General features: G+C 50.1%; 1 protein-coding gene across 1 annotated transcript in view; it reads left to right on the forward strand.

The window, feature by feature from the left end:
- Window positions 1-11,430, forward strand: part of ERBB2 (erb-b2 receptor tyrosine kinase 2) — a 110,362-nt gene that overhangs the window by 40,886 nt on the left and 58,046 nt on the right. The window contains exons 2-4 of the mRNA XM_015416334.1: window positions 1,593-1,744; window positions 3,280-3,466; window positions 9,163-9,303. Of these exons, the coding sequence (XP_015271820.1) occupies window positions 1,593-1,744; window positions 3,280-3,466; window positions 9,163-9,303 (480 nt within the window). The remainder of the gene's footprint in view (window positions 1-1,592; window positions 1,745-3,279; window positions 3,467-9,162; window positions 9,304-11,430) is intronic.

Genomic DNA, 11,430 nt, shown 5'->3' on the forward strand with positions numbered 1-11,430 from the left:
AACAGGCACCCTGTGAGGTAGAAGAAGAAGAGATTGGATTTATACCCCGCCCTTCACTACCCAAAGGAGTCTCAGAGCGGCTTACAAACTCCGTTCCCTTCCCCTCCCCACAACAGGCACCCCGTGAGGTAGGTGGGGCTGAGAGAGCTCTTGACAGAACTGTACTTGAGAGAACAGCTCTTATCAGAACTATGGCTTCCCCAGGGTCATCCAGCTGCTGCAAGTGGAGGAGTGGGGAATCCAACCCGGTTCTCCCAGATTAGAGTCTGCTCACTTAACTACTACACCAAACTGGCTAAAAACTGGCTGAAAACGCATTGAGGTTTTTCTTTCTTAAAGTAGCTTTAACCATTCCTTTTAAAATATCGTGGCTTGCCTTTGGAGGACCGTTTCCGTGCCTTAGTTATGGGGAACCATCCCAGTCTGTACATCAATCGTTTCGTTTGGCACAGGATTCTGAGGTTGCTTCTGCACCCCCAAGTTCAAATCTATTTGTTCCAGAGCAAAGCCCATCACCCTGTTTTCCAAGAACTGCTCATTTGACCAGTCCGTCCCTCGTAAACCTTGAGTTTTCTGAACCCTCAGCATTTGAAGGGTCAGGCTAAGGATCTGTGATTTCTTTGGGCTGGAAGTCATTGGGGTAATGCAGGAAGCCGGTCGGAAACGATTGAAACTGGCTGTGGAGTAAACAGGACCGTATGGCATTTCCTATAGTGACTGATCCTTCTCCCTTGCCTTTGGTGTCCAAAATCTGGGGGAGGATTCTGTCTAAGCCGCGGGCCATACTCCAGTTGGTTTAAGTTTTCAAAATAGGGGGGAGGAGCACAGGAAGACATGTATGGGGGGGGTGTCTGAAAAGGAAGACAGCGTTTCCGGCTGGGATTGGATGGATTCCAAGCTCCAAGCAGGAGTCGTGTGCTAGCTGGCTGGATTTTTTAATTGAAACGGTTCTGCTGTTTTTAATATCATCTCTGTAGCTTTTCCTAAACGTAAAAATTTCTGGCACTTGATGTTTTAAATGCTGGTCTTGGACTGTAATAGATCCTTCAGTTCAACTAGGAAATGAAAAGATGGTCCTTCAGGGATCTCCTGGACACACACACAAACTCAATAATAGCTTTCCCTGGCACAGGGGTTCCCATCTGAGGTGAAGAGGTCAAGAAGTAATATAATTTGAATAAGTTTAGTGGTGAGAGAGGAATTGTCACTGCTTGACTACGTACCTGATGTCTTGAGAGGACACCCCCCTGCCAGAATCCTGTGGGGAAAAGTGGGGCATGTGTAGTTTTTGAAAAGCATATATGTGGTTTTCTTGTCTAATTAATTCTGGCAAGGGCAAAGGGTATACAGAACGATAAAAGCCAGCTGCCCGATATCAGGGTAACAAAGAGGAGCAAGTCATTACTGAGCAAGTAACTGTAAATCCAGCAGTGCCTTGACTGAGGTGGAGGACAGGGGCTGTGACCTTGGGTAGTTACCGTTGCTCAGCCTAATCTACCTCCAAGGGTCGTGAGGCCAAAATGGAAATGAGGGAGCCATGTAACGCTCCCTTTGAGTGCAGCCTCACTGACATTTGTTCTCCTCCTCCTCAGTATGCACAGGAACAGACATGAAGCTGCAGCAACCGTCCAGCCCGGTCAACCATTATGCCACTCTCCGGCGGCTGTACGAGAACTGCCACGTTGTGCAAGGCAACTTGGAGATCACCTATCTGCCGGCTGACGTGGACACCTCCTTTCTCGTGGTGGGTGTGATGAGGGAAGCGCAAGCATTTTTTAAAAAAATGTTTGTGTGTGATAACAGGGGAGGGGAAGGAACCGGAGAAAGTGGGTGCAGGTTTCCCTTTGTGGCTATCCCTCCCTTTCCTGTACAGAGACGGAGAGCGGATGCTCGGAGAGTTGTGAAAAAATGACAGGTGCTGGGATTGCGCCATCGTGGCTTCCTGCTTCATTCCCACCCACAGGGGAATCCGATAACATCCCCTGTGGAAGCCCTGCCCACTTAGTAGCTCCCATGTGCCATCTCCTGCGGCTGCCCCCACTTCCTCGAGCAGACACCCTAGTTTCGTGGGCAGGGTTACCTTGGCACGCCTTGACCGCACTGAGCAGGATGCCCTGCCTGCCTGCCTGGGATGTGATAAAAACAGTGGGACCGCAAGAAAATCAGAATCAGCGGCCATGTTCCCTCTAAGCCGTGGAGTGAGTCTCATGAGCAAAAATTCTACTCGGTGAGGTCCTGGCATTAAAGTTGTGAGCGAGCAATTTGGCTGCTGCGTAAATTAGTTTGCTTTGGAGCCCTCCTTCCTGAGCTAAGATAAAGGGTGCCTGGTAAGGCTTCTCACTTCCCTACCTATATGTGGCCCAAGATTAGGACTGTGTTAATTAATTAGAATTGTAAGCCGCTCAGAGCCCCGGGGGGGGGGGTGAGCGGGATAGGAAATAGAAGGAAATACATAAATAAATAAATAAAAATGTCTGAGCCAGAGGCTAAAAAACAGTGAGCTAGCTCACACTAACTCAGCTTAGAGGGAACACTGATCAGCGGTAGCCCCGGGCCGGTGAAGTCTGCATTTGGGTGCACGCCTGGCCTCGATCTGATTCAGCGGCTGTGGGCGAGCCGTTATCCTTCGGCCTCACGTTTCTTTCCGTGAACCAACAGTGACCAATCTCACACTGCGGTCCTGTTCCCTGAGGTCTGTGTGGGTTTCCTCCGGAGGCCTAATGACGTTCTCCCGGGACTATTTCGGGCTGTGAAAATGGCACCGCAGGGGAGGCCGACACCCCCTTCTCCTTGTCCCCCTCAGTTCTGGTCCTCATCTGGCACTGCAGGAATTGAGGAGACCAGTGTTCCCTCTAAGCTGAGTTAGTGTGAGCTAGCTCACAGTTTTTTAGCCTCCGGCTCACACGATTTTGTCTCAGCTCAGGAAGGATGGCTCCAGAGCAAACTAATTGATGCAGTAGCCAAATTGCTTGCTCACAACTTTAATGCCAGCAGCTCACAAAGGAGAATTTTTGCTCACAAGACTCCACAGCTTAGAGGGAACATTGGAGGAGACCCCACAACAAAGTGAAGAGATTACATCTGACTGAAGGTGGGTGGGACCTAGACCGGTCCTGTGTACTCTGTAACATGTAAGGTCACCTGACAGTTGTGTGTCACCATGGTTCTCATTTTTACTGCCGCACATGGCTGCTTGGGGGCAGAGAACTCACCCGTCTTTCAGTGTCTCGAGCGACCGATTCCTCGCCCTTGATTCTTCTCTCTCTTTCTTTGTCTCAGAACATCCGAGAGGTCCAGGGGTACGTCCTGATTGCCAAGAACCACGTGCATCACTTACAGCTGAAGAGCCTTCTCATCATTCGGGGGACGCAGTTATACGAGGACAAATACGCTCTGGCTGTCCTCGGAAATGCCGATCCCACTGGGAATGTGGGACTGCAGGAACTGGGCATGCTGAAATTGACAGGTGTGAAAGGAGAGCGTTTTCTTGCGGGTGGGTGGGGGGAGACCTGGGCTGGCGGGTGTCGAGGCACTGCGCATGCACACAAAAGCTTATACCCAGAAGTAAACCGTGGTCTCTTTAAATGCCTTTTCCAAGGCGTGCCGCCATGGTGGCATGACTCACAAGTTAATTCAGAAGTTCACTTGCAAGTTGTGCCGCGGTGGCGGCAGCACGGCCTGCCAAAGCCATTTAAAGGGAACGTTTTAAATGATTTTTGCAAGCCGTGCAGTGCTCGAGTGACATCCAAGTAGCAAGGTCACCTGGAAGTCGTGACCCAGAAGCCATGCTGCCTCACGAACCAGGAACCGGTTCGTTAAACAGGAAGGTTCATGGAGATTCACGGTTCGTGAGAACCCACGAACCTTTACAAGCCTCCATTTTCCTGGTTTGTGCCCATCCCTATTCAAGACCACTGCCCTTGGGCACACTGAACAGGAAATACCATAGACAGAGCGTTACTGCTGTGGTACTCCCATGCAGTGTTCCCTCTAAGCTGAGTTAGTGTGAGGTAGCTCACTGTTTTTTAGCCTCCGGCTCACACATTTTTGCCTTAGCTCAGGAAGGATGGCTCCAGAGCAAACTAATTTATGCAGTAGCCAAATTGCTTGCTCACAACTTTAATGCCAGTAGCTCACAAAGTAGAATTTTTGCTCACAAAACTCCACAGCTTAGAGGGAACATTGCTCCCATGTTTACAGTGTGCACTGTCAGTCACGGCTGATCCAAGTCATTGATTGCATTGGGCCACCTATTTCGTTTCTTGGTTTTTGTTGCTGGGACCCGAGCCAGCAGGTTGATCCAGCAAAGGCTGCCGAATTTCCCAAATCAAACTGGAAACCAAGTTACTGGAGCATTCCCAACTGTGCTCATTCTCACACTCTGCAACCAAACCCCACCCCAGACCCCAAAGCTGTCTCTCGTTCGTGGCGGCTGAGTCAGTAGGCTTGGTCACAGACCCCAAGAACGGCAGATCTCCATTGTTTTCGTGCGGTTGAACTGCAACGCAGGCAAAAAATGCCTGGGGAACCACTTGCATCACCTGATGACCATAAAAAAGACCAGCAGGAGCCCCGTCCTGGATAGCCCAGGCCAGCCCGAGCTCGTCAGATCTCAGGAGCTGATTCACTGCCACAGGAAGTGGTGGCGGCTGCAAGCAGGACGGCTTCAAAAGGGAATTAGATAAGCATATGGAGCAGAGGTCCATCAGTGGCTATTAGCCACAAGGTATAGATAGGGGCTCTGGGGCAAGTGATGCTTTGTCTTCTTGGTGCTTGGGAAGGGTCAACAGTGGGAGGGCTTCTAGTGTCCCGGCCCCACTGCTGGACCTCCTGATGGCACCTGGTATTTTTGGCCACTGTGTGACACAGAGTGTTGGGCTGGATGGGCCTTTGGCCTGATCCAACATTGGCGTCTCTTATGTTCTTATGAGTAGTTCCAACTCTGGCAAGTACTCGGAAGGGCGGCCTCCAAGGAATACCAGCAGTCGGGAGGCGGGGGCAGGCTGATCAAGCCACCTCTCTGAAAAACATCCGAGCATCCAACAGGGGTCGTCAAAAGTCAACCATGACTTCCAGGCAAGCACACAAACACGCACACACAAATATTTTAAAAAGACCAGCAGTGATGGTCTAACTGTCTCCCAGGGAAGTGTGTCTGGCATTATTGAACTTCTTCTTGAGGAACTCCTCATAGGCTTCCAGGGAAGTTCTCAGGGACTACAGCTGTGTGGCTGAGCATCAGCGTGGCATGCAGACGGGCCCCCGTTCAACCCTCAGCATCTCCAGTTAAAAGGATTAGTTAGTCCAGGGGTCCCCAACCTTTTTGAGCCAGCGGTCACCTTGGTATTGTGGTTAAGAGGGCCAGTTTGGTGTGGTGTTTAAGAGTGTGTGGACTCTAATCTGGGAGAACCGGGTTTGATTCCGCCCCGCCTACCTCACAGGGTGTCTGTTGTGAGGAGGGGAAGGGGATTGTAAGCCACTCTGACACTCCCGAGTGAAGGGCGGGGTATAAATCCAATCTCTTCTTCTCCTTCGGACTTCTGCTTTAGTGTGGTGGGCACAGCCACAAAATGGCTGCCGCAGGAGGCGGAGGTAGCCACAAAATGGCTACTCTCACTTGAATTCAGTCACAGAGGGAAGATCCTTGTGCTGTGGTGACAGCAGTTGCCAGGCAACATATTTAAAAACCCACCGAGCCAAACAAATCCCCAGTGCTCAATCAGAAGCCTTGCTGGGCAAAAGCACCATCTGGCTCCACCCACTTTCTACCATCTGGCTCCACCCACTTGGTGGGCACCAGGAAAGGCGCGGCAGGCACCGGGGTGCCCATGAACAGCACATTGGGGACCCCTAGGGGACCAGGTGATAAGAACATAAGAGACGCCCATGTTGGATCAGGCCAAAGGCCCATCCGGTCCAACACTCTGTATCCCACAGTGGCCAGAAATACCAGTGCCATCAGGAGGTCCACCAGTGGGGCCAGGACATTAGAAGCCCTCCCACTGTTGACCCCCCCCCCAAGCACCAAGAAGACAGAGCATCACTTGCCCCAGACCGAGAGTTCCTATCTATACCTTGTGGCTAATAGCCACTGATGGACTTCTGCTCCTAAGAAGATAAGAGAAGCCATGTTGGATCAGGCCAGTGGCCCATCCAGTCCAACACTCTGTGTCACACAGTGGCCAGAAATACCAGGTGCCATCACGAGGTCCAGCAGTGGGGCCGGGACATTAGAAGCCCTCCCACTCTTGACCCCCCCCCAAACACCAAGAAGACAGAGCATCACTTGGCCCAGAGTCCCTATCTCTACCTTGTGGCTAATAGCCACTGATGGACCTCTGCTCCATATGCTTATCTAATTCCCTTTTGAAGACGTCCATGCTTGTAGCCGCCACCACCTCCCGTGGCAGTTAATTCCATGTGTTCATCACTCTTTGGGTGAAGAAGGACTTCCTTTTATCCGTTCTAACCCGACCGTTCAGCAATTTCATGGAGTGCCCACGAGTTCTGAAAGACCTTTGCCTGAGTACCTGGAGAGGTGCTGCCAGTCAGAGTGGACAGGATTGATCCTGAGAGACCAAGAACCCCGTTCAGCACAAGCCGGGCGTTGTGTGTCCCTGTGACAGTTTGAAAGCTGATGATCTCCTAGGTCTCTTTACCAGGCAACAGCTCATAACAAGCCAGCCAAACAAAAACAAGAGTTAATGAGATCATGCGTTTTGTTGAGTGGCAGTTGTAAAACCGTGTTTGTCTTTCTGTCTCCCCCACGCTGGATGTTGGGCCCGTCTGCATGATGCGTGGACAAACTTTAATTTCTTTTTTTAGAAATGTCTCCACCTTCTTGGTTAGGAGATACCCCAGGGGGGGAGCTTAGGTGGTCAGTGGGAAAAGAATGAGTAACTTGATTACTACCTTTGATGGAAGAGACACACATCCAGGCACACTGGATATTTGTTACCAGAACGATTTGGAGGGCATGTGCAGTTCCCTTGAGAGATTATCCAGGGCCCACTGTGTACACTTTTAACAATTGCACATCACATGAGATAGCAACACCGAGCTCTAAAGAAAATCTTTGTTCATATATTTATTTCTGGATGTGTGTTGTTTTACAAGAGTAATATTGACCACTGAGGAAGGCTCTAAGGGGCCGAAACGTGTATGGTCCACTGGTCATAAGCAGTGTTCCCTCTAAGCTGAGTTAGTGTGAGCTAGCTCAGTTTTTTAGCCTCCAGCTCACACGTTTTTGTCTTAGCTCAGGAAGGATGGCTCCAGAGCAAACTAATTTATGCAGCAGCCAAATCGCTTGCTCACGGCTTTAATGCCGGTAGCTCAGAAAGTAGAATTTTTGCTCACAGGACTCCACGACTTAGAGAGAACATTGGTCATAAGATATACTCGTCGATTGTATATGTAAAACTTTCAGCTGTGTGCGTAAAAAGTTTGAAGAGCCTGATATCTGGATCATTTCTTTTAACCTGTTTTATCTTTTATAATAATGTGTACACCATAATAAATATCTGTATTTTTATAACAACTTATTTGGTTAGCTTGACCCTCATATATCTTGGGTTGGGTTCTCCCCCCACCTTTTCTTCCCCTCCGTTTTTGTGTTTAGTTAGTACATTTTTTAATGCTCCAACGAGCTCTGGCCAGTCTGCATCCCTCTTCCATTACATCCTCACAACAACCCTGTGAGGTAGCTTAGACCGAGAGTGTGTGACTGGCCCAAGGTCACCCAGCGGGCTTCTGTGGCAGAGCGGGGATTCGAACCCAGAGCCTCCCAGATCCCAGTCTCAACACTCTAGCCGCTGCTGGCTTTCTGACCTTCTTCCACCACGTGCAATTTGGGATATTTGACCTACTTTGCAGGGCTGTTGGTAGAGTTACAAAAAAGCAATATGTGTGACTGGATATAGCATTTTAAAGTGCGTAGAGCACCGTATAAATGCTAGAGAACAAAATTTGAATCCAGTGGCACCTTTAGGACCAACAAAGTTTTATTCAAGGTATAAGCTTTCATAGAATCATAGAGTTGGAAGGGACCTCCAGGGTCATCTAGTCCAACCCTCGCACAATGCAGGAAATTCACAAATACCTCCCCCTGCACACCTACCAGATCTCGGAAGCTAAACAGAACCCTGTTCCATGCCCAGAAGATGACACACAAAAAACCCTCCAAGATCCTCAGCCAAACTGGCCTGGAGAAAAATTGCTTCCTGACCCCAAATTGTTTCCGGGCCCCAAAGTGGTGATCAGCATTTCCCTGGGCGTGTAAGAAAGGACCACGAGACCTAAGCACTGAGGTAACCGTTCCTGCCCTCCCTCTCCTGATCTGCACTCACACTTCTTCAGATACATTGAAATGGAAGTTACCAGTCCATACGTGTACGCATAGGGTGAGCAGCAAATTAGCAGATACACGGACCAAACTGAAATAACAAGCTTAGTTTATATGGCCACCATTTGTTTGGGTTATATTCTGGGGAGACGTAATGAAGGAAATAAATATATCAGAATTGGAGATTGAAGGGCAGATGCAGGGGTCATTTTGTAGAAAAAGAGATGCAGGAGCTCATTAGCATAACTCAGCCTAACTCATTTGCGTATGCCACACCTCCTGACATCACCGGAAGTGTGTCAGAAGGCAACACCCACCGCTCAGGCTCCACTGGACAGTTTTGGATTGCTAGCTATTGGGGGGGGGGACCGGGCGGGAGTGCCCTCACAGAGGAGGGAGAGCTTGTACCTGAATAAAACATGGTCTTAAAGGTGCCGCTGGAGTATTTTGGGTCGAGGGGCCGGGGGGCTCTGCAGCTTACCTGGCTGCTTCTTGCTCTGACTGAGGGCTGTTGGGAGCAGGGGGCAGGGCTTGTTGCATGTGCCCACCCCCTAGGCTCTTTACTGCCGGAGCTCCGCTCCCGTGCGCTCCTGCAGGAAATGACCCCTGGGCAGATGTACCCTTCTTAATTGCGGGATGCTGAGAGTACTGAGACCCTGTCGTTACACGCCATCCATCTCCTCTCAAGCATGGAGGTATAAATGCTGTTATTCTTTCAGCTCAGCTAAGAGCTTCCCGAGTTTTGGAAATGGACGAAGCCACTAAAACAACATTTTTGCTCACTTGTCTCTCCCATTTCTTGTTGTTTCCCCTCTTGGCAGAAATCCTGAAAGGCGGAGTGATCGTCCAGGAAAATCCACAACTCTGCTTCCAGGAGACCATTGACTGGAGCGACATCTTCCACAAACACAACAACTGGCACAACGACACAGAGATCAGCAGCACCCATCGCCGTCGGACGTGTGAGTCCTCTGGGCCATGTAGGAGTGATGAAAACAAAACTCAGTGGGCGTGGGATTAAAATAAAGTTCCAGATTCCTGGGTTGGTAGGGGCATGTTCTGTCATTGGTCTGGCATTTTCTGTGTGTTCCTTATATTGTTAAATTCTGGGTGTGATTCAGAGTTTTGGTTTTTAATCAGAGACGTATGTTATCTGCCACCCATTTATGGTTTTATACTAAAAAACACACAAAAAAGGCGCTAAGTTGGGTGGCCCGGGCTAGCCCATCAGATCTCAGAAGTTAAGCAGAGTCAGCCCTGATTGGTCCTTGGGTGGGAGACCAGTCAGGGAGTCTCAGATCCGCGCACAGAAGTAGGCAATGGCAAACTACCTTTGTTCATCACTTGCCTTGAAATGGGATGAGAAATACCTGGAGATTTTTGTGGGTGGAGCCCGGGGAGGGTGGGGTTTGGAGAGCAGAGGGACCCCAGCAGGGTACAGTGTAGGGTTACCAGGTGTCTTCCTCCTGCTGGCGGGGGGATTTGGAAGGGGGGGGGTGTTCCGGAAGTGACATCATCACATCGAAACTCTATGGTTAAAAACGGTTAGAAACCATAGAGTTTTGTCCAAAAAAGTAGAGTGTCATCAAAACGTAGAGCGTCATGCAGGGGCATCTTTGGGGGGGGGCAGGGTTTCCCCTGGCAGTCAGCTGGGTGGCGGTACAATCCGAGTACAATCCACAAAAATAACACAAAATCCCAAGACAGTCTGGTATGAAAAAATATACAGATGAGTGCTACCGTGTTTCCCCGAAAATAAGACACTGTCTTATATTTATTTTTTCTCAAGAAGACACACTAGGGCTTATACCACAAATGCATAGAAATCCTGCTAGGGCTTATTTTTTGGTATAAATCCAATCTCTTCTTGTTGTTTGTTGGCACACAAACATCTCGACAGGTGAATGTGGCCTTTGTTTGGAGTGGTTAGGAGCGAGGACACACCAGCTGCTCTTTAGCCACAGGAAATCGTACTTCTGCGTCTCGGCTGGGGTAACAGCAGATGTTTTCATCACTCTTTCAAAACCTCTCTCTTCTTCTGTAAGGACGAGAAACGACATCCTCCCCCAGTGGCACATTTTGATTCTCAGGATGCTGGGTTCTGACTCCCCACTGAATCCTTGGGTGCCCCTTGGCCCCCTGGCCCTTTGCTTCTCAATCACCCCCACGCCTCTGTTTCCGGATGACCACGGCTGGCTCACCCCGTCTGCCTGAGTCAAAGTTGGCTCCGTTGCCAGCGTCCTGGGGATTCCCCATTAGAGGACTGGGTGACCTCATCCTGCCCACTTGGGAGGCCAGCTCCTTCATCCCTGGCAGTGCCCTCCGAGCCTGTTGATGTCAGCAGACTGAGAAGCATGCCACTCTGCTTTCCATGGCACAGACAGACTCCTGGCCACAAAAAGGGAATACAAGCCCAAACCAAAAGCCAAATTAGGTACCATGAAGGTTGAGCGGAAACCAGGGGTCATTTCGTAGAAAAAAAGGTGCAGGGGCTCATTTTGCATAACTCATTTGCATATGCCACACCCCCTGAGAAAGGACAGGCATGCAAGCATGCTTGGGTTCCCTGCCCAATCTTCTCCAGGTGCCCCGGCATGTTTAGAAACCCAGGCATGTTTAGAAAGAAAGGCATTTAAATCAGTTTGGAGAGCCAGTTTGGTGTAGTGGTCAGGGGCCATTTCCTGCAGGAGCGCACAGGAGCGGAGCTCCGGCAGTAAAGAGCCCAGGGGGCGGGCACATGGAACAAGCCCCACCCCCTGCTCCCAGCAGCCCTCAGTCAGAGCAAGAAGCAGTCAGGTAAGCTGCAGAGCCCCCCCCTGGCCCCCCGGTCCAAAACAGTCCAGTGGCACCTTTAAGACCAAGTTTTATTCAGGTAGAAGCTCTCCCTCCTAACTTCTGGTGATGTCAGGGGGTGTGGCATATGCAAATGAGTTATGCCAATGAGCTCCTGCACCTCTTTATCTACTAAATGACCCCTGGTAATGGTTCAGTGCACAGACTCGAATCTGGGAGAACTGGGTTTGATTCCCCACTCCTCCACTTGCACCTGGCTGGATGACCTTGGGCAAGCCATAGTCCTGTCAGAGCTG

This window comes from Gekko japonicus, unplaced genomic scaffold (genome assembly GCF_001447785.1).
Source record: "Gekko japonicus isolate JY-2015 unplaced genomic scaffold, Gekko_japonicus_V1.1 scaffold875, whole genome shotgun sequence".
Lineage (NCBI taxonomy): Eukaryota > Metazoa > Chordata > Lepidosauria > Squamata > Gekkonidae > Gekko > Gekko japonicus.